At 34.7% G+C, this 23,434-nt stretch overlaps 1 protein-coding gene across 1 annotated transcript in view; it reads left to right on the top strand.

Annotated features, from left to right (window-relative positions):
• Positions 1-23,434, top strand: part of MET (MET proto-oncogene, receptor tyrosine kinase) — a 155,350-nt gene that overhangs the window by 95,686 nt on the left and 36,230 nt on the right. The window contains exons 6-11 of the mRNA XM_074193854.1: positions 4,110-4,270; positions 5,756-5,858; positions 5,995-6,131; positions 7,011-7,172; positions 8,042-8,141; positions 13,311-13,529. Of these exons, the coding sequence (XP_074049955.1) occupies positions 4,110-4,270; positions 5,756-5,858; positions 5,995-6,131; positions 7,011-7,172; positions 8,042-8,141; positions 13,311-13,529 (882 nt within the window). The remainder of the gene's footprint in view (positions 1-4,109; positions 4,271-5,755; positions 5,859-5,994; positions 6,132-7,010; positions 7,173-8,041; positions 8,142-13,310; positions 13,530-23,434) is intronic.

Raw genomic sequence — 23,434 nt, 5'->3', positions numbered from 1 at the left:
TTGTTATTATTGTTTTAATTTTAGATCTAGTCAAAAAAGTTTTTCTGTAAACTTCACAACTGCCAGAGTGCTATCTTATTTCAGAGTTGCTGCATTTTCACCAGTACATTTAAGGTTTGCTTTCACTCACCACACACACACACACACACACACACACACACACACACACACACACACACACGAACCTGCATTAACTTTAATGGAGTATTATGTGCATAATGCCAGTAATAAAATGACCATTGTGCTTTGAGCATTGGTCAGTGAAAGTTTTAACATTTTAATTTTTTATGGGAGATAAGCTTTGGAAGAAAATTATAACACTACCCTTGTTTGGCACTCATTCAATACTTGAATTTACTATTTTTTTATAAAAGAAAGATTTTATTTATTTTGAATTTTATAATTTTCCCCCTAATCTTGCTTCCCTCCCCCCACCACCCAAGGAAGGCAGTCTTTTAGTCTTTACATTGTTTCCCTGGCATACATTGATCTCAGTTGAATGTGATGAGAGAGAAGTCATATCCTTAAGGAAGAAAAATAAAGTATAGGAGACAGCAAAATTACATAATAAGATAATGGGTTTTTTTTTTCAATGAAGGATAACAAACGGTCTTTGCTCTTTGTTCAAACTTCACAATTCTTTCTCTGGATACAGATGGTATTCTCCATTGCAGATACCCCAAAATTGTGCCTGATTGTTGCACTGATGGAATGAGCAAGTCCATTAAGGTTGATCATCACTCCCATGTTGCTGTTAAGGTGTACAGTGTTCTTCTGGTTCTGCTCATCTCACTCAACATCAGTTTATGCAAATCCTTCCAAGATTTCCTGAATTTCCATCCCTCCTGGTTTTGAATTTCCTATTTTAAAAACTCACAATAGAGAATGCTTGTTATTTGTTATTACTATTGGAAGAGACATCATAACTTGATAACTATAAGGCATTGATTGAGATGATCAAAATTTTTGAAGATTTATAGAGGACAGTTAACTATTTGTCTGCTTCCCTCTTCTGTCTCCTTCCCTTTGCCTATTATAGCTTTCTTGCTTGGAGGAGACCACTCTGTTGCTCCTGTCTCTATAAGCGTATCTAAGAAGACTTTCTTGGCCATCCGTCCCATACATTGAATTTCTCTCCTTTACCCCAACACTTTTTTATTTAAGCATATGTAGATGTTTTTGTACACTTGAGGTTTCTCCAAGTGGTTCCTGTCTTAGTTTCTTCTAGGTCTCTGTTATTATGGGGATATTTACCTCCTAGGTCACAAGCTCCTGCTGATGCTTCCCTTACCAAACCAAACCAAAATGACCACAGTAAAGATATTTGATTAAACAGAATAATAAGGCAGTAAGAGAAAGGTGCAAAGGTTATTAAACATTGTCAATGATAATTTCCAAATGATTGCCACCCTTCTACATGTCTCACAAGGAGCATTAATTCTCCCCTACATAATAGCAACTCAAGGATATTAGGGAAGCTACCCAAAGTACTAGAGAATTGTAGTTTCTAGGCATCATGCTGTGGCAACAACACACAACATGGTATCTCCTATATCTGTACCTTTATTGTCTCTAAGAATATCTGGTCCAAAATTTATCACATTTCTATTTGAAACCCAAATGACATTTTGCTGACCCTCCCACCTCCCATTTATTAACCTTTTGGGAGAGGAGGAGGGCAGCTAAGTGATACAGTAAATAGAGCACTTTTCCTGGATTCAGAAACTACTGAATTCAAATCCAATTTCAGATACCTAACCTCTGACTCAGTTTTCCTCATGTGTAAAATAGGGATAAAAATAGCAACTACCTCCCAAAGTTCTTGAGAGGATCAAATGAGATAATTATTTTAAAGTATTTGGCATATGGTTAATGCAATATAAATGTTCACCTCCCTCCCCATTTTTCAAGTGAAGAAAGCAGCCTTAAAAGATTAAAAGACAAAAAAAAAAGATTAAGAGACTTACCCAGAGTAAGTGGCAGAGCTGTTGTGATTCAGTCATTTTTCAATCACATCCAAATCTTCATGACCTCATTTAGGATTTTCTTGACAGAGTTACTAAAGTGGCTAAGTGATTTGCCTAGGCCCTAGACTATAGGGTCTCAGAGCTAGTAAGTTTTGGAGGCTGGATTTGAACCCAGAAAGATGAGTCTTCCCATCTCCAGGTCCAGTACTCTGTCTGTCCACCATGCCTAGCTTTCAGGAAATTCTAACTCAGGACCTATAATTCCAAATTGATCTCTCTTTCCTAGACCTCATAATTTTTCCTTTATAAATGTTTATGTCAGGGCAACTAGGTGACACAGTGGATAGAGCACCAGTCCTGGAGTCAGGAAGACCTGAGTTCAAATGTGACCTCAGACACTTACTAATTACCTAGCTGTGTGACCTTGGGCAAGTCACTTAACCCCATAGCCTTGCCAAAAAAACTAACAATAAATAAATAAATAGATGTTTATGTTATCTTTTCCTTTAAAATGTGAGCACCTTGAGGGCAGAAATTGTTTCATTTTAGTCTTCATATCAATGGTGCCTAGTAGGTATTTAATAAATATCTCTTGATTAATCTATTGAACACAGAACCCATGCCCAAACACATCCCCATGTATCATATTTTCTCCTACTGAATTGCAAGCTCCTTGGAAAGAGAAGTAACCATTTTTCAGCTTTAAATACTAAATGCCTAACACAAGACCTTGAATGCAAAAAAACTTTAAATAAATGTTTGTTGCCTTGAACTTAAAAGAATTTTACAAATAATAAATATAGAAGGAGATATTTTCACTTATACAAATATTTATGTGAATTATACATCTGTGGTTGAGATATGCCATAAGAAATAATCAGCTCATATTGATGTGGGTCTAGTTCTCACTGTAATCATTTGGAAGACACGTCTCAGACTTGCCAGCTAGTCCAGCATCAAGAGTCTGATATCCTGTTTCCTAGTCTTCTCCAAAAGGCTACTCAGGAGACATCTCATTTTAGTACTATCCAGGTAATAAAGTAGATCCCCAGGATGTGACCCCTGAGCATGCCACCACTTCTTGGAGACATAGTTGAGTCTCAGCAGATGAGTTAAACCAAGTTGAGGATAACTGACCCCAGTAAATGAGTTAGAGGGATGTCTACCCCAAGCATGTGAAGACTTTCCCAATGGAATGGACAGATGAGAATAATTTGTTCCAATAGCCATGAAGATGACTGAGGCAGGTGCTGTGAACTTGGACAGACATCGAGGAAAACAAGATTATCTACTGCATCCTAAGCCATTGCCCATCATCTTGACTTTTGTCCTGCCACTGGTCTTTGATGACTCAAGAAGAAAGAGTGAAGCTGATGACTCTGTGGAACTCTGCACACTTAAATCCCATGATATTATTGGTCCTCTTCAGAAGGAAGGAGAAACACTCATAAGTTAATCCCCATAAAGGTCCCACACCAAAGTTAATCTTTCTCTCTTCTCTTACTGGAATTGGAGTTCTAGGTCCATCTATAAGTATATCAACATATTGTGGTTTTTTCCCCCAGATGCTTTGGAATTTGGAATCATCTTGCCTTTAATGGAAATTTATTTTAAATATAGTGAGTTAATGGAAGAAATAGAGGGCAATCATGTCAAAAACCAAATAGAAACAAGATCACTAAGGGCCACACATTAACACTGTCTATGTTCTATTTATTTTGTTAAATATTTCCCAGTTACATTTTAATCTGATTTGGCAGACTTACTAACTGTTTGACACCTCTGATCTGGAGCATGGGAAAATGAGGAAAGCATTGTACTGACTTCAGAAGATTTGGGGTCAGGTAGAGGTCTCCCTGAAGACTACTGTGAGCCATCATGCATATCACCTAGACTCTCTGAACATCTTAAAAACTGAATCAGCAATACTTTCATTACTTGGCTTAGAATAAGGAAAAGCTTTATACCATATGTCTGATAATTGTCATTCTCTGCCCCATCCATATTGAAATATTTCATTGTTGAAAAGAAACTACACATCACCCATATGATGCCACTCATAACTGTGCAGCCTTAAATGTTTCTCACATACTTGAAAGTCATATTTTTAGTTTTGAATGAAACTTTTTTTCTACTTTTCAGATTCTCCCAACTAGTGCACCCCTGGAGGGAGGCACGATGTTAACAGTGTGTGGCTGGGATTTTGGATTAAGAAAAAATAATAAATTTGATTTTAGAAAAACCAAAGTTCTCATTGGAAATGAGAGCTGCATACTGAATACAAGTGAGAGCACTACAAATAAGTAAGATCACTAAGATGATTTCCTGTGTATTTGTTCTTGTAAAGAGAGTGAGTCTTTGTTTTCAGATGAAAGCTTGAAAAAATTGTCAAGTTAGTGTGAAGGACAAAAAGAATTCAATATTTGGGGATTAACTTCTAATGTTAAAGCATGACAATTCTCCATTGATATTTCAGATTGATATAAAAGAGTAATGTTCATGTAGTTGACCTTTGGAAGAATTTATTAAGGATTTCAAAGGAATTTTCCTAAGAAGAATTAAAAAATGCTAAACAGTATTATTAACCATTTCTCATATCTGTGAAGCTACACTCTAAAAAAAAAAGATGAAACCTGTTCTTTTCTAAGTGTCTCCTTTAAAGCTATAAAAATGTAGTTCCACAGGTGGATTATATTGTCATCTCAGTTTAAATCAAGAAACATCTAAAAAGAGAGGGACATCTGGCTAAAACTCCAACTTGGCAGGGTGCCAATTAAGTCCTATAAATTGAGAAACTTAACAAAATTAGTTCTAAGGAAAAGTAAGAGACTAAATTATCCATAATATTATTAAGATTAAGACATCTAGTATGACATTTTGTATATTTAAATTTCTTGTCTCAGAAAAACAAATTCTCTGTGAAACTTACTAAATATAACTTATGTTACTTATAATTATGATTATGTTTGCCATTATATTATAATTTTCTCTAACTTAACAGGGAAATCAGTTTTCTTATTATGTTTGAACAGCTGTTTGTGAGAGTCAAATGAGATAATATGTAAAGCTCTTTGTAAACCTTGAAGTACAGTGTAAATGTCAGAGATGGTAACTCATAAATATATAGTACTTTAAGCAAAGCATTTTACATCTCTTACCTCATTTGATGCTCACACTTGTGAGGCAGGTAGGATTATTATACCTATACTTTTGATGTTATAATATTTGAAACCTCATTCACATGCCTACTTTCTTAGAAATAGTCTGAATAATTCAGGCTAATTGTGTATTAAGTGCATTATAATTTAACTTTTATTATGAACAGTAACATAAACTGTTAGTAGTGCTGTCAAGGAAAAAGTTATGCCTAACCTGATTGAATAAATACATATATTTCATTCAAACTAACACATTGCTTATCTAAAAACAGATTATGTCAAAATTATTTTTTAAAAAAAGATAAAAGCACTCCCCCCTTGCAATTTTAGTGACCAAAAAAATCTTTCTAGACAGTAGAGAAATAAATATCTCAATCTGTCTCTGAATTATGAACTTTTTAATAATTTAATATGAAGTGAGCTTTTATTTTTTTAATATATAAGCTATCAGTGATTATTTTTATTTGCCCAGTAAGATCATGTTATTTTTATATTGCAATAATCTTAAAGAACTAGAATTCTATGGTTTCTGCTTTTACACAGACCATGTCAAGATATAATTAAATCTAATGTGGGATTAATATTTTAGAGACAGAAACTAGAAAATACCTTGCATTTTCTTTTTTAAAGGTTGAAATGTACTGTTGGTGCTGCTCTGAATCTTCATTCCAATATATCCATCATTATTTCAAATGGTCGAGAAACAACACAATTTAATTCATTCTCTTATGTGGTAAGGTCAAATATTACTCTTCTCAGAAAGTGAATAATCAGTTTGATTGCTATTCAAATTATTTACCTTCTGTTAACCCTTAATGGTCTAAAATGAATAAGTTATATTGTTTTAATTTTTTATGTTTTGCTTTCAGGATCCTATAATAACAAATATTTCTCCAAGCTATGGTCCCAAGGCTGGTGGTACATTACTTACCTTAACAGGGAAATATCTAAACAGTGGAAATTCTAGACGTGTTTCAATTGGTGGAAAACCATGTATTTTAAAAAGGTAATGTAAATATATTTTGATTATTTTATTTATCTAGTCAAATGAATTTGTCTCTGAATTAAAGTTCAGCAATTGTCAAAAGAATTTTGTGTGTAGAAAATTGATTTTAAAAGTTCTAGTTGCTTTTATATTAAGTAAATTATCCTCTCATACACCCCCCTTTCTCTCTTTACTACAATTTTTATTTATTTCTCTGTATCTTTTACTTTCAATTTTTTCATTACTATGACAGTTTCATAATTACCTCTAACACTGCAGAAATCAACTACTATGTAAATAAGAATATCTAGTTCCTTCAGATTTAGAACTAATTCTCCTAGGTCACTGCAAGAAAAAAGAGGAGAAATGAAGTACAAGAGGATATTTCTGTTCAATAAAATTATAATAGTTCTATTAATTAAAAACAGAAAAGATATGAATGACTAAATAAGGGACTTAAGAGACCAATATTGCAAGAAAGTAGACTACCAGTTGTATTTATCATATTGTCAAGCTTTGATTAAACTGAACTATGATAAGTCTAGAATGAGGAGGTGCTTCCTAAGCACTGAGAGGCAGCAATGCACACTGGGAAAAGTAATAAACTTGGAATCATGCGAACTCTGGGTTCATATCCTGCTTCTGACATTTAATAGCACTGTGACCCTGTCCGTCATTCTTCTATAAGCCTCTATTTCTTCTTCTGTTAAATGAAGATAGTTTCCTGCTTTTCCTGAACATCAAATAATACAGTGTATGTGAAGTACTTTGTAAAACTTAAGATGTTATATAGAGGGTGGCCAATTATTCATATTTATTCATATAATTTGAGAACACAGTTTTTAAAAGCAATTGTTCCCATTAATGATAAATATTCATTCCCTTCATTTTTGTGTCCAGTGTGTCTCATAGCATTCTAGAATGTTACACTCCTGCACAAACCATTCCAAATGAGTACCCCATTAAAATGAAAATTGACTTAGCCAATCGAGAAGCCTACAGTTTTACATACAAAGAAGATCCCATTGTTCATGAAATCCATCCAACTAAATCTTTTCTTAGGTAAGTTAAAGTAGATGAGAAAAATTAATGACATGAGACTGCTAAAGAATTGAGATAAACTGCAATTTTATCTCTGGTTTTGTTGCTATTACATTTATTTTACATATGGCCTTCAATTTTTAAAACATTTTCTTCACTTTCTAAGTACCATTTAATTTTGTTAATGTTACTTTGCATCTAGGAAACACTTCCTACCTATTCTATCAAATTTTTTCATTGATTTCTACAAAACATTAACAAATGAATGGAAATATGTATATAATCATAATGTATATACATACAATGCATATGAATTGTATGAATTTCCTCAAGATAATTTTACTTACACATTATCATGGAACCACATTCATTTTTTCCCTTTTCAACACAGATTCACCCTGCCTGTCCTGAATACATCTTTTTGCAGACCAGCTTCCCTTTAAATCAGTAACTCATTGAACCAAATCAATCTAGCTCATTTCTTTTGCAATACTCCAGTTCCATAATTCAAATAATAATGAAAAGTGGATTTATTTTAGTTTCCTGTCATACAAATGCCTAAAAGCTATTTTTAAAAGTTTTCTTTAAAAAGCTGAAATTCAACTTATTTTCAGAGATGCCTCTTTTCTATAGTCTAGCAAATCAAAAAGAATACACAATCCTCAAATTTCTGAGCTATAATTTAATCTACATCTACACATCTACACATACATTTTCAAGAAGCTAAGGAAGTTGTTTCCATTGAACATGTTTAATCTTTTAATTAGACTCTGACTTTATGATTATTCTGACTTTAAATCTTTATTTGCATGAATTTACTTTGCTGAAAAGTAAAATAAGATGCTGTAGTTCTTCTCAATATTATCACTTTTCTATTTTATTTTTACCAGTGGAGGAAGCACAATAACAGGTCTTGGGAAAAACTTGAATTCTGCTAGTGTTCCCAAGATGGTAATAAATGTCCCTAAAGTAGGAAGGAACTTCACAGTGGTGAGTACTTTTAGTATATACTTATACACTACATCCTTTCTCTGCATTTTTTTAAACCAATCTGACTAGTTTTCAGAAATTTTGCCTCTAAAATGCTTTGTCACCCAATTATCTTTTGCACAACTTAGGCAAAATTATAAATTTATAATGCAAATTACTAAAATTATTGCATAACTTGGGTTTTTATTTTTTAAAACCACAAGTGATGATTGCAACCCTAAGGTTATGTTTTTGAAAGACAGTTAACAAGAAAGACCAAGAGTTAAAGAACATTGCAACACATCTTTTTCCTTTCTCCTCTTCTTCCTTTTCTTCTTCTTTTGGTTCTTCTTTCCCTCTTCTTTTATCATCTTTTTCTTCTTCCTCTTCTTCTTCTCATTCTCTCTCTAGCTGTCTTTGTCTCTGTCTCTCATTCTCTCACTGTTAGGGGAAAATAGTGTCCCTTTTGCTCCAAAAAAGGTTTTGATGTGAAATGACTTTGATCTCATCATAATTTTATCAATTCTAGCTATGGAACAGGCACATTACTTCTTGACCTCTGCCCTTTATCCCATCCTTCTTAATATCTCATGATGGTCTAATCGTTAAGAACATTCATCTTATCTTAATTCTAGGAGCATGCAAAAATGAAATGATCAGATAAGATGCCCTCTTAGAAGTTATTAACCCATTTTTTGTATTGTATCCAGTTGTATTTTTTATGTATCATTTCTTCTGTCTGTTTCATCCTATATGGATCACTAAATCAATTAAATTTGTGTTAAGACTTAGTAGTTCTAATGCTGTTTTTAAGGATTTTCAGGTTTTAATTTCTAACATAACTTTCACATAAACCTAAAATGAAAATTGAAGATGTTGTCTTTTTAGCTGTATACTAATTGAGCATATTATAGATTGAATTACAGCACTTATTCTTAGATCTCTATCAATATTTTTTAAGATTAAAACTATCATATCCTTCAATTACTGAGGCCAATTTTGTGCTAAATACATCAAGTTGAATTATAAAACAATAAGTTCATCTCAAATGAGATTTCTCTTGACCCTCTCAATCAGTCACATTGCATCACCTCTGAAGTATTATTAGATTTTTATCATACTCCTGTGGGACTATGCCATGGCAAATGAACAAACAATTGAAGTAAAGGACTCTGAAAGTAATTCCAATATATATAGCCACAAACAGCTCTGAATACAACTACTATTAACTTAAATACATTTGTATTTCCCATCAGAATAGATTAATGAATTTCCATTAGCAAAGAAAAACAAGTCTCTATGTATTCATGCCTATATGTGTAAAATATATGTGATTTTTATGTAGAAGTTTAGGAAATTATAATCAGGTAAGACTACAGCCTAGTTTATAAATAGTGATAAATTTTCCATTTTTTTTCATAACACATCATTATACCTGAGAAGATAGTATTCATTGGGTTCATAAGGAACTGCCCATCAAAAAGAAAGATAGAATACATTGAGAAATAACATTCTAGGCTATTTTTCTATCTGGGAGAAAATGTCAATTAAATTTCTGCTGACTCAGTGACAAAAATGGTAACATAGAGAGGGCTAAATCTCTCTCTCTCTCTCTCTCTCTCTATATATATATATATATATATATATATATATATGTGTGTGTGTGTGTGTGTGTGTGTGTTGTGTGTGTGTGTGTGTGTGTGTGTGTGTGTGTAGATATAGATAGATAGACATGAGGATATGTATACAGATAGATATATATTCATCAGAATTAAATTAAAAGTTTCACTAGGTCTAATTTTTTATTGTTTGTTAAACTACCTTATTAGCAGATATTTTATTTCTCTATTGTTGTCTGTGGAAACTGAGGCCCATGATATTAAATTGGATCTATGGAAGCTTTTGTCTCTGATGCTATAGGGACAATTTTGGGCTATCTGTGATGGAGAATACCATCCATATCCAGAGGAAAAAATGTGGAGTTTGAACAAAGACCAAAGACTATTACCTTCAATTTAAGGGGGGAAAAAAGTTATCTTATTATGTAATTTTGCTATCTCTCATACTCTGCTTTTCTTCTCATCACAGTCATGAGTCATGTCATTGTCCACGGGCATTAACCTTACTATGCATCTATATTGGCAATCATTGTTTATAAAAAAAAAAAAAAAGAAAAGAAAAAAGGGAAGCACTTTCTAACCAGACTGTGCATTGATTTATAAATGCATATTCTCCTCTAGCCATCAGCATTTCAAAATGTAGTTTTCAAATTCCTCAGTTTTTTAATGTGAAATTACTGTGATGACAGTAAGATTACCCATTTGAAGTTAATTCAATTTCACTTCTCAAGCTGACGCAAGTAAAAGGCTTTGAAAATCAGGATGCTAATTTGACATCGAGCTAAATTGTATTGTATACAGTTAAAAGAGGATTAAAGCAACTCTTATCCCAGAATTCTTATAGTAGAGTAGGAGTTCATATTTTGAATTCAGAAATTCCTGGCTTCACTCTCCATCTCTGGCATTTAGCTCTGTGACCCTGAGCAAGTTTCTTTACATCAATGTGCCTCAGGGACTTCCTTAGGACTTACTCTACTAAATAATAGATGATCTTCTATTTGGGTTGGTCTATGGAGTTCTCTGAGCTAAGAAAACACATGTGTAGAATTGAATTCAAGAGTTCTTGATCTGGAATCCATGAACTTTTTTTTTGACAACTGGTTTTCCAACTGGTTTTTCTTTCTTCATCCTATATATTTTTTCATTTAAAAATATTGTTCTGCTAGAAAAACATTGTACAACCTAGCAGCAACAGGAAGGTGATGATCAACCTTGATGGACTTGATCATTCCATTAGTGTAACAATCAGGGACAATTTTGGGCTATCTGCAATGGAGAATACCATCCACATCCAGAGGAAAAAAATGTGGAGTTTGAACAAAGACCAAAGACTATTACCTTTAATTTAGGGGAAAAAAGTTATCTTATTATACTTTACTTATACTTTTATACTTTACTTTTCTTATACTTTACTTTTCTTCTTCTTCTCATCAAATTCAACTTAGATCAATATATACCATGGAAACAATGTAAAGACTAAAAGACTGCCTTCTGTGGGGTTGGGGGGAGGGAAGCAAGAATGGGGGGAAAATTGTAAAGCTCAAATTAAATAAAATCTTTCAAAAACAACATTGTTCTGAAAAGATGTCTATAGAATTCAATAGACTGCTAAGGCTTTCATAACGTTAAGGAAAGGTTAAGAGGTCCATAGGGGAGGCAGTCAGGTGGTGCAATAAATAAGAGTACTAGCCCTAGAGTCAGGAGGATCTGAGTTCAAATACAGACTCAGACACTTAATTACCTAGTTGAGTGACCTTGGGCAAGTCACTTAACCCCTTTGCCTTGCAAAAACCAAAAAAAATGAAAAGAAAAGGAAGGAAGGAAGGAAGGAAGGAAGGAAGGAAGGAAGGAAGGAAGGAAAGAAAGAAAGAAAGAAAGAAAGAAAGAAAGAAAGAAAGAAAGAAAGAAAGAAAGAAAGAAAGAAAGAAAGAAAGAAAGAGATCTATAGTGTTCCATGACTCACAAGAAAAAGTTAAGAAGCCTTGTCTGGAGTATACCTCAGAGACCTTGTAGTCCAATCACTCTCATTTTATAGAGCTCAAGAAAGGTTCAGTACTTTGCTGAAGTTCACACAAGTTGTGAACCAAAGCGACAGAATTAGAACCCAGATCCTTGAACCACAAAACCAATGCTCTCACATCCTAATCTCAGTTCCATATAAATTCTTCAAGGATCTCTCACACACTAAGTATTTATGAATTTCCTACTATGTCTCATACAGTGTACTAGAACTAAAATAGAAGTACCAGGAATGAAATTATCTCTATTCACAAGATGCTTACATTTATAAAGGTTTGGTAAAGTCTGATTCTAATGTGGATTATTACTTGGATCGATCTTAAATATAAACATATATGTATATATGTATATATATATATATATATATATTTAATTTTATTTATTTAAGGCAATGGGGTAAAGAGTGACTTGCCCAAAGCCTGACTGCAGGATCAATTCTCTATGCACTGTGCCACCTAGCTGCCCCCTTAAATATATCTTTTAAAAATATTTACCACTTTATGATTTTCATATAAATTTTCTGAGTTCAATTCCCGTTTCTTGTTTGTGATTTTTATGGATTCCCTAAGTCTATATATATGGAAATAAATTATTGTTCTGCTCATTATATTTTTCTAACAGGAAGAAATTAAAAGGGACTGTCACTTGTTTTCATTGTCCTTGAGAAAAATAAGATATTTTACCCATAAATATGCCACTTCACATAACCACTTTAATCTAATCACTAGCAATAATAGGAAATAACATTTCCTAAGATGTCAAAAATCAGAATTCAGATGCCCTATTGTTTAGCTATACTGTACTGAAAAATCTTCATTTAAAAAAATCAGAACAAGATTTGGGATTTAATCTGAGGGGGATTTTTTTTTAATGTTGGCAGTCAGTCAATAAACATTTATTAAATGCAAAATGCTAGAAATAGAAAAAAGGGGAAAGTGTCCTTGCTTTTAGTCATGGGGGAGACAACATGCAAACACTGTTCAAACAAGCTCTCAACAGGCTAAATAAGAAATAATCAATAGGAGGAAGGCACTAGAATTAAGGAGGATCAGAAAAGATTTCTTGTAGAAGTAAAGACTTTAATTGGGATTTAAAGGAAACTAGGGAAGCCAAGAGGCAGAGATGAGAAGTTAGAGCAGGCCAGGCAAAGGGGACAGCAAGCAAAAATGGCACAGATTTTGGGAGGGAACATTTGCCAATATGCAGAATTATCCAGTAGCTTTTATTTAAGTGATGGAAGATGAGGTAATATCCCTCCTTGTGTCCTTGTTCTGTTTTCAAAGGAATAGAAAATAATTAGGTAAACCTAAACAGGAGGTCTAGCTTCAGAATGACAGCACAGATTATTCTAGACAAGTAAAGTTTATCTCAGTCTTGGATAGAAATACTCCACTTTATCTGGATAGGGCTTAATATTAAACAGCCAATTGGAGGCTTAAAAATTAACACAGTTTTGAAGTTCTATATGATAGTTAAATGTGAAAGTTATTATTGATATTGCCTAATTTTTTGATCTGCTTATTTACAGTGGTTAATTGTTTCTCACCTACAGGCATGTAAGCATCGCTCTAATTCAGAGATTATCTGTTGTTCAACTCCTTCCTTACAACAACTAAATCTGCAACCCCCCCTGGAAACAAAAGCTCTTTTCATATTTGATGGTATCCATTCCACTTACTTTGATCTCATTTATGTCCATAATCCTGTATTTAAGCCTTTTGAAAAGCCAGTGATGATCTCAATGGGCAACGAAAATGTACTAGAAATTAAGGTAAGAAATGCTTAAATGCTCCCTTAAATCACCAACTTGAGCCTAATTGGCTTTTTAGTTATAAGAATGAAATGAATGTATTTTTTAATTATAACACATTCTACATCAGCAAATATCTAAGCTCTGAAACACAAATCTTTTTGGCATAACATTAAAGGGAAGTGCTAAAAATGAACTATTTCTCTGTGAAGAATTGGGGGAGGGAACTCTTTCTTATTATGTACGTATAAAAAAGTAACAATAAGTATTAGGCACAGATCCATTAAAGGTTCCCTGTGAACATATTATCCTGTAGAGGTAATATATTTTTCTGGACCCAAATGCACTGATTGAAAGATAAAATTTGACATTCGTGGTAAGTATAAATTCATCATTTATGCTTCCTTATAAGTACTGAATTTTGTAGTGAGATGTATTCATGTCAGAACAACTAATTAGTGAATGAATTTGAATTCCACTAAGAGATTCATTGGTATTATTCTCTGAATAAGAAGGAATAGTAAAATAATGGCATTTTTAAGGCTGAAGAAACTTTTGTGATCATCTAATCTAAAAATACTGTGACTCGGGGGCGGAGCCAAGATGGCAACAAGAAAGGATCATGTCTTAGGTGCTCTCTCATAAAACTTCTAAACTAAGGACTCTAAATTTTCAAGAGACATAACCCACAGACGACCCAGTGAGGCAGTTCTCCTACTCAAGGTAACCTTGAAAAGAGCAGAAAGGCTCTGCTCCCCGGGGTTGGAGGGGCGGCAGCCCAGAGGGGTGGCCTGCCAGAGTGAAAGAACTTCAGCCTCCCAGAGGAAGCCCCAGGGTGCTGGGAGCCGAGGCTCACAGCAGCGGGGGAGTTTCCCGACTTACGCCCCAGGGAGCACCGGGCACAAATTGGGGGAACAGCGGGGACCTCTACCAGAGTGAGCATGTGAAGCCCAGCCCCCAGGACACACAGCAAGCAGCTTGGCCACCACAGCCCAGATCCAGGAAACAGAAGCAGGCTGAGCCAGTAAGCAGGAGCCCCCAGGGCATGAGCCCATTGAGCTGAGGGAGGGGAATGAAGAGAGACTGCGGAGCTCTGTCCTCTGCCCCTGGAAGAGGACTCTGGGGTTCTGACCACATTCAGATCCTGATCACAGTCTAGGCCCCCCCATAGAACAACAAGGCCCCCCCACCTCAGCCCCGTGGCAGAGGGAGGTGCTTATGGTCATTCACAGACCAGGAAGGAGGACAGAGCCTCACACACTGAGATCCTTCTGGGAGTGTCCCAAAGCTCAGGAAGCACCCCAAAACTAGGCTAAGGCTGGGAAAATGAGTAAGCAGAGGAAAAAAAGAGGAACACCACTGAGAAATATTTTGCCTATGAGCCCAAGAAGGATCAAAACACTCAATCTGAAGATGAGGAAGCACAAGCTCCTACATCTAAAGACTCCAAGAAAAATAGAAATTGGGCTCAGGCTATGACAGAGCTCAAAAAAGACTTTGAAAATCAAATGAGGGAATTAGAAGGAAAAAACTGGGAAAAGAAATGAGAGATGCAGGAAAAAAACGTGAAAATGAAGTCAGCAGCTTAGTCAAAGAAATCCAAAAAATGCTGAAGAAAATAGCATGCTAAAAATCAGATTAGGTCAAATGGATAAAACAGTCGAAAAAAGTTATTGAGGAGAATAATTCTTTAAAAAGGCAGAATTGGCCAGATGGAAAAAGAGTTAGGAAAGCTCTCTGAGGAAAACAAATCCTTCAGACAAAGAATAGAACTCAGGGATATTACTGATTTTATGAGAAATCAGGACTCAATACTTCAAAACCAAAAAGAATGAAAAATTAGAAGAAAATGTGAAACATCTCATTGATAAAATAACTGATATAGAAAACAGATTTAGGAAAGATAATTTAAAAATTATTGGAATACCTGAAAGTCATGATCAGGAAAAGAGCCTTGACATCATTTTCAAAGAATTACTATAGGAAAATTGCCCTGATATCCTAGAAGCAGAAGGCAAAATAGAAATGGAGAGAATCCACAGATCCCCCCAAGAAAGAGATCCCAAAAAACCAACCCTCAGGAATATTATAGCCAAGTTCCAGAACTCCCAAGTCAAAGAGAAAATATTACAAGCAACCAGAAGGACAGAATTCAAATACCATGGAGCTGCAGTCAGGATCACACAGGACTTAGCAGCAACTACATTAAAAGCTCATAGGGCTTGGAATATAATATACTGGAAGGCAAAAGAGCTTAGAATGCAGCCAAGAATGAACTACCCAGCAAGGCTGAATGTCCTCTTCCAGGGAAAAAGATGGACTTTCAATGAACCAGGGGAATTTCAAATGTTCCTGTTGTAATGGCCAGAGCTGAACAGAAGGTTTGTTCTTCAGATACAGGACTCAGGTGAAGCATGGAGATTGAAGGAGAAGAGGAAAATATAAGGGACTTGATGATGAACTGCATGTATTCCTGCACAGAAAAATGACACTGATAATACTTATATGAACCTTCTCAATTAACAGAGCAGGTAGAAGGAGCTTTTATAGATGAAACACAGGAAAAAGCTGAATTTGAAGATAAAATACGGTATAAAAATGGAGTCAATAGAAAAAAGGGAAATGTAATGGAAGAAAGAAAAAGGAGAGGGGGGGAATAAGCTAAGATATTTCATATAATAAGATTTTTCTTTATTACAATGAGCTATTGCAATGATATGGAAGGGGGGAAGGCAAGGGGGAATGAGGGAATCTTTGCTCTCATCAGAGGTGGCTCGGAGAGGAAATAGCATATATACTCAATGGGGTATAGGCATCTGGAGTAAGAAGAGGGGGGGGAGGGACAGGGGGAAGGGGTGGGGATGTGAATGAATGAGGAGAGGATGGATCATGGGGGGAGAGTGGTCAGATATAACACATTTTCTTTTTTTACTTCTTGCAAGGGGCTGGGATTGGATGGCCTGTCCAGGATCATAGGGCCAGGTGGATGCTGGGCCTAAGGGGTGGTATGGGGGCTCGGTGCTTCTTGGCCCCAGGACTAGGGATCTGTCTGCTGCGCCACTCAGCTACCTTACAGTAGAGTCAGAGTGAAAGGAGAGAGAGAAAATATAGTACATGGTAGTGGAGAAATATGAAAGGAGGGAGTTGTGATCAGCAATGGCAATGGTGGAAAAATATGGAAGTAATTTTTGCGATGGACTTATCATAAAGAATGTGATCTACCTGCAACAGAGTTGTTGGTGTTGGAACACAGACTGAAGCACACTTTTTATTATTATTATTTTGGCGGGCTGCAGGGCAAATGGGGCTGGGTGGCCTGCCTGGGGCCACATAGCAGGGTGATAGGGTGATCATTGGGTGTCTGAGGCCAAATTTGGACCCAGGTGCTCCTGGCTCAAGGGCCAGTGCTCTGTCTGCCACCCAGCCACCCCTACTACTGCTATTACTATTTTATTTTATTTTAGGTCTTTTTTTTCTTTTTTTCTTTTTGTTTTGGTTTTTGTAGGGCAGTGGGGTTAGGCTGGCTTGCATGTCACACAGCTAGGTGAATGTTGGGTGTAAGAGGCTGGATATGGGCTCAGGTGCTCCTGGCTCCAGGGCTGGTGCTCTGTCCACTGCCACCTGGCCATACCTATAATTATTACTATTATTTTTTATTTCAATTTTAATTTTTTCCTCTCCCCTTTACTTTATCGTTCAAGCGAGTCTATATTTTGGGGGGGGGGCAGGGGTATTTTGTCTACTCTTAAACAAGAATATTTTATTAATGAATAAAAAAACATTATTTGTACAAAATGAGAATAAGTAAATATTAAATTAAAAAATAAATAAAATAAAATACTGTGATTCTAGGTAAATCACTTAATTTGTCAAAACTTCAGTTTCTCAATTATAAAACATAAATAATTTTACCCACCTTACAATGTTGTTGAGAGATTCAAATGAGATTATATATATATATTAAGTACTTTGTAAGCCTAGTAGCTATCATCATTATTGTTACTGTTGTCTCCAAAGTTTTTTATTGAAAAGGAAAATAAGGCTCAAGGAGACTAAGTAATTTAATTTTGTTTGGTTTTGGTTGGAAATGGGAACAGATCTCAGATCTTCTTTTGTGGTTCTAATTGTTTTGGTCTTTAATAGCAACAAACAAACAAACAAACAAACAAATAAATAAATAAATAGACAAGATGACAATAGTGGTAATATGTTTTTGTATTACCATTCATGACCTCCAGCAAAAAGAAATATATATATATATATATATATATATATATATATATATATATATAAAATCAACAAATTCACTTAATTAGAATTGATTTTTCTAAAATTCAAATATAAAATTCAAATATCAACATAAGAATTATAGTCTTTTGAAGAAAGATAAGCTATAGTGATTCATCTCCATCTATGCATTGAAAAGATACTAAACCCGGAATTCTTTTCTGTCAGTATTTTCTCATCATGTGCTCTTAGATTTGTGTACATGAACAAACACATGAACATATCTCATGATCATTTTTTTTACAATTAAACAAGTACAGCATAAAATTAAATGGTAGCCTGCTTCATTGAACAAGAAACTCTTCAACCAAACCAAAGTTCTTTCATCTACTTCTTTAATTAGTTTTAGAAAGGGGAAAAGAACTTTTATCACATTTTTTTCAATAAAACTAATCTAGTGTGACATATTTTGCATTCAACAAATTACTGTATTTGCCGTTTGAAAGAATCCATTTGGTTCCTCTTAATGAAAACAAGAAGTTTTATGTGAGAATATTTTTACACTAAGGAAAATTGTATTTTTTTTCAGTTCTTTCATCTGTAATTTGAGGATTAGAGATAAATGGGTCCATTATGTATCCCTCTAAGCAAAATTATATATTAAAAAGAGAGGTTCTTTTCCCCTAAATTAATACTTCTCACTCAGGGCTCCTAAAACTCGCTTGATCAAGGAAAATATGATATGACATTATTATCTTCAGAATCATTTAACACTATTTCCAATATGGACAAAGGGGTCCATATAGATTGAGACAAGGTACTTTGATCTCTTGTTTCCATATACAATAACATTTGATCTGTCAGTTCTTGAAAGACCCTTCAGTCTCAAATCAAGAGAAATGCTGGGGGTAGTGGAAGATAGCAAAAAACCTCATGCTTTTCAGGGATGTGTTGAAATGTATTATTTTAATATAACAGCATTACCTTTCCTCCCATATATTTTCCCCTCCTGAAATGAATTGAATCCAGTTGAATTATGCTTAACAGGAAATTCATAGTTTAAGATTAGCTTCAGTTGAAATGATCTTATTCTAATACTAATCTTAACCCATTGTCAATTAGTGAAATCAAGCAAAATAAAGTAAAACAGTAGAGGTGATTAAGTAGTAGGAAAGAAAGTAGAAGAGTAAGCAATGTTTGTCACTCCCAAGGGAAAATTCAACTTTTTTACTGTGAAAAAAAGACTTTTGTTTCATGCCATGTTTGTATAACTCTCTGTTAGGAAGTACGTGTATTTATAATCAGTGACAGCATTTGGCACATAGTATGTTTATTTTGTATTGCAATTATTTTTATGTTAATGTATTCATTCATGATACTGTTATCTATGGAATCAGATCAAGAAAGGCAGTAGGGAATAATGGAGAGTATTGTATTTAAAAATCTGGAAAAAAGAAAGTTTGAGTGCTCAGCTTCAACTTTGCCTTGCTGTGCAACCCTGAGCAAGTCATTAAATTGATCTTGAGTATCAATTTTCTCATCAGTTAAAAAGTGAGTGATAACTACCTGGCATACCCTTTTTTCCCATAAGGAACACGATTGTATAATCTTAAAACGATAGGTGACTATGTCAAAGTGGGACCTGATCAGTATCTTTGGGGAAGGTCATACTATTCCAACAGCCAGGAATGCAGGAATGCCTTAGTGAAAGAGGTGAGATAGTTGTCATTTCTACATTTTATCCAACAGTAACCATAAATGTGTTCAGAAAGATCCCGATAGGATTGAAGGTTCAGTTGCTCTTCTAAGAAGACTTGAAAATTTAATGATATATTGGGTAGATTATGACCAAAGCTGGATATTAAGCAATGCCAATAATGTTCAAGAAATATTATTAATTATAATAAATAGCTAGCAATAATATAATCTATACAAATTTAAAATTTGCAAAGCATTTTTAACATAGCACTTCATTTGATCTTCACCACAGCCTTGGGAGGCAGGTGCTATTATTATATCAATTTTGCAGTTAAAGAAACTGAGCTAAAAGGGTTGAGTAACTTGTTCAGAGTCATATAACTTGAATGCCTGAGCCTAGATTTGGACTCAGATGTTCCTGAGTCCAAGTTGAATTTGACTTTAGCTACTGTGCCACCTACTCTTATCTACTTTTATCAGCTTATGGTTTTTAAATTATGTTAATTTTATTTAAATAAAATGTTATTCATAAAAATGAGATTTCACAGCTATATGCCAGGTTAACTCTAGTATTAATTCTTTAAATGAAATAAACATTCACAAGCATCCGATGAGAAATGGAAAGTAAAATAAGGCCCAAGCAAGCATATTATTTTTTCCTAATTCTCTGATACATGGTATAGTTATCTTCCTCTATTTTGCTGGAATTTATTTCATAACAGAGTAAACCTAGAGGGGAAATACCACGAATTTGGCTAGACAAAAATAAAATTCAGGTATTGTAAATCAAATGGTCTAGTGAGAAGTCACACATCACTTGTCAAGAAGTCAGTTAAGATGGAGAGGACTAAACAGACAAGTAATTCTGTTTCCCTCCCCACCCCAAACAAATCACACTACCTCAGAATTCCAAGAGGTTCCTAGTTAATCTTTACCTTTAGCTGAATAGCCTCTATTACATTCCCAACAAGTAGTCATCCAGCCTCCACTTGAAGACCTCCAGGGAAGGGGAACCTACAACCCTGAAAGGCAGTTAATTCCCCTCTAAGACAGCTCAAAGTTTTAGAGTCATTTATAACGAACCCAAAGTGCCACCTTTACAAATTTCAACCCATTATTACTAGTTAGTTCTCCCCACAGAAACCAAGTATAAAACAACTCAATTCTCTCTCCAGTATAATATTCCAAATATTTGGGTATATATCTCATTTATTCCTTAGAATAAATACCCCCTCCCATTCCTTCAGCTAATTGTTGTAAGGCATCATATCAAGATCCTTCATCTTACTGACCATCCTCTTCTCAGCTACAGCATGTTCATAGTATTATATACTTTCATAGTTCTAAAGTTTGAGGAAAGATTAGAATTCATCTAGGTCAATGCTTTATAGATGAAGAAAGTAAAAATGGGAGAGGTTACCTGAGTTGTCAGAGTTCACAGAAAAAGCAAGTGACAAAATTAAGATTCAAACAAAGATTTCATTGTCCTTAAAAATGTGATATCCAGAATAAATCATGGCAGAATGTCATGGATTTTCTGTCTCTATGGATCTAGAAATTGTATTTCAATTAATGACTTAGATAGCATTAGCTTTTTTGCCTGATCCTCCAGACTTTCCCTATATGCCCCCATATTGCTCTATACTTTCAACTCTTCCTTCCCTCATCCATCTGAATTTCATTTATGTGTTGACTTTCCTCATTAGGATGTAATGCTCTTATAGGGAAGGAACTATTTCTGTTTGTCCTTGTATTTCCTGCACTTGGTAGGATGCTAATTGATTTTTTTAGTATATTGCTGACTTTAAAATTTTATTGAGATCTTGTGTTTGGTCAATAGTCTTTTCCCAAATATATTGATTTTTCCCTTCTCTACTCAAAGACTTATTCTTTCTAAACAAAGAGGAGGTAGAGGGGGAGAAAGAGACAGAGAGAGAGAGACAGGCAGACAGACAGACAGACAGAGACAGTGAAAGAGAAAGAGAGAAGGAAAAATCAGATCACCAAAGTTAAACAGCACATCAATCAAACATGATAGAAAAGTCAGGATTCCATATTCACAGGCCCCCAATTCTTCAAAGAAAGAAGGGAGATACATTTTCTTATTTCATCTTCAGGGCCAACTTTGATCATTATAATTACATCATAGTCCATTTCTTTTTGATGTCCTTTCCATTTGCACTTTTTTAGATACTGAGTATACGGTTTTAATGGGTCTACTTATTTACATCTTGATCAGTTATATGTCTTCCCTTCTATGCATTCTTCATAGCCATTGTTCCTTATGGAACAGTAATATTCCATTACATTTATGTTTAGACGTTACTCAGTAGCCTGGCATCTACTTTGTTTCTAGGTCTTTGTTAATGCAAAAATATTTTGGTTTAGCTGAGCTCTTTCTATCTTGGACTCTTTGGAATACATACCCAACTACTGTTTTAAAATAGGAAGTAGACCTGTTTCTTCTTTTGAAAAAACTCCCTCAACCAGTTCAGGTTGTAGTATACTTTTTGCAACTTAAATTCTTAAAACTAGATAATGCAATAGTTAGAGTAGTTTACCTGGAGTTAGTAAAACTTGAGTTGAAATCCAGCCTCAGACATTTAACTAGCTGTATGATCCTGTTCAAGTCACAACCTCGGTCTACCTCAATTTCCTCAACTATAAAATGGAGATAATAACAGCACACATGGTTGTTATAAGGATCAAATGAAATAAAATGTATAAAGGTGCCTAGCACAATGCCTGATTAAGCCTTATACAAATATTTCCTCCTCTTCCCCCACAACCAACGGTTACCTGGCCAGTACATACAAAGAACTTGAACCCAAATCTTCTTTTCTCAAAAACCAGCTTTTTATCTAGCATGCCATACAATTTAATACATGTTTATTGAATTGCTGACATAGATAACACTGTGAGCAAAATGACAAAGGAAGGAAAATATGGAGCACATGTGGGAAATCATAAAGCATGATGCATCTGGGTTGGAATATTGAATAGATAATGGGGACAAGCCTGGCATAAGACCAATAGAGTAGACCAGATTTGTTGAGGGCAAGGGTTGTCAGTTTAAGGAGTTTGAACTTTATCTGAAAGGGGATAGGACAACATTAAAATATTTTGAGAAGGGTGATATGATGCAATAGATTACTACTGGTGCAAATGGGTGGGCATCTGGTAGACAGAGTTTGAAATTATACAAAGAATTCAGACCAGAGTGACTGAGCAGATATGGGAGAAGACTGAATAAATGGACTTGAAGGTGAAATAATACCAAGAGATCAGTGGAAGAAATTCCATGGCTAGATGAAGTAGAACAAGGGCTTGTCATTTTAGCTTTAAAGAATGTCTTCTTACTCAAGAGTTACATCTTTCAGTTAATTTGAAAAAGGGTCTCTAAATCTGATTCCGCTTCATTGGCTAATGCTTGGGGATTGAATAGATCTCATATAAGGGACTATCATATGGGTGAGAGAATGAATGTTTTCTGAGAGGGATATTGTCCATGCTGAAGGGAGAGTAGTAATCCATTCTAGTACCTGAGAGCAGAGTCAGTGTCTTAAACCTTAAAAAATAGGGATCCAGAAGCAAAAATGGAACTTGATACTTAACTGAAATTACTTAGCTTTAGGAATTCATAGAAACCTGTTAGAACTGGTTAGAGCTCAGAGTGTGAGTAGGTGGTTAAGAATCATCTTGCTGCTGAACCTTTCACTCCCTTACTCTGTCTAAATTTATCTACTTATTTCCATCTCAAGTTTCAGGCCAACCTACATGTCAGTTCAAACCTTAGGTAAGTTGTAAACAAGGAGTGTGTGTCTCAAAAGATATTGATGTATTTAAAATAACAGCCTAATTCTTATTGCTGATATCCCCTTGCTTCTTTCTCAGACCCTGTCCCTGGCTCCTGACATAATCTTGTCTACTTTTTGACCTAATTTCTTGACCCTATGCTCTCTACAATCTCTTTAACAGGTAGTTCTAGATTATTATTTTTA

The sequence above is a fragment of the Macrotis lagotis genome, chromosome 7 (genome assembly GCF_037893015.1).
Source record: "Macrotis lagotis isolate mMagLag1 chromosome 7, bilby.v1.9.chrom.fasta, whole genome shotgun sequence".
NCBI lineage: Eukaryota > Metazoa > Chordata > Mammalia > Peramelemorphia > Peramelidae > Macrotis > Macrotis lagotis.
The sequence above is the reverse complement of the archived record's forward strand: the minus strand, read 5'-3'. Positions and strand labels throughout refer to the sequence as shown.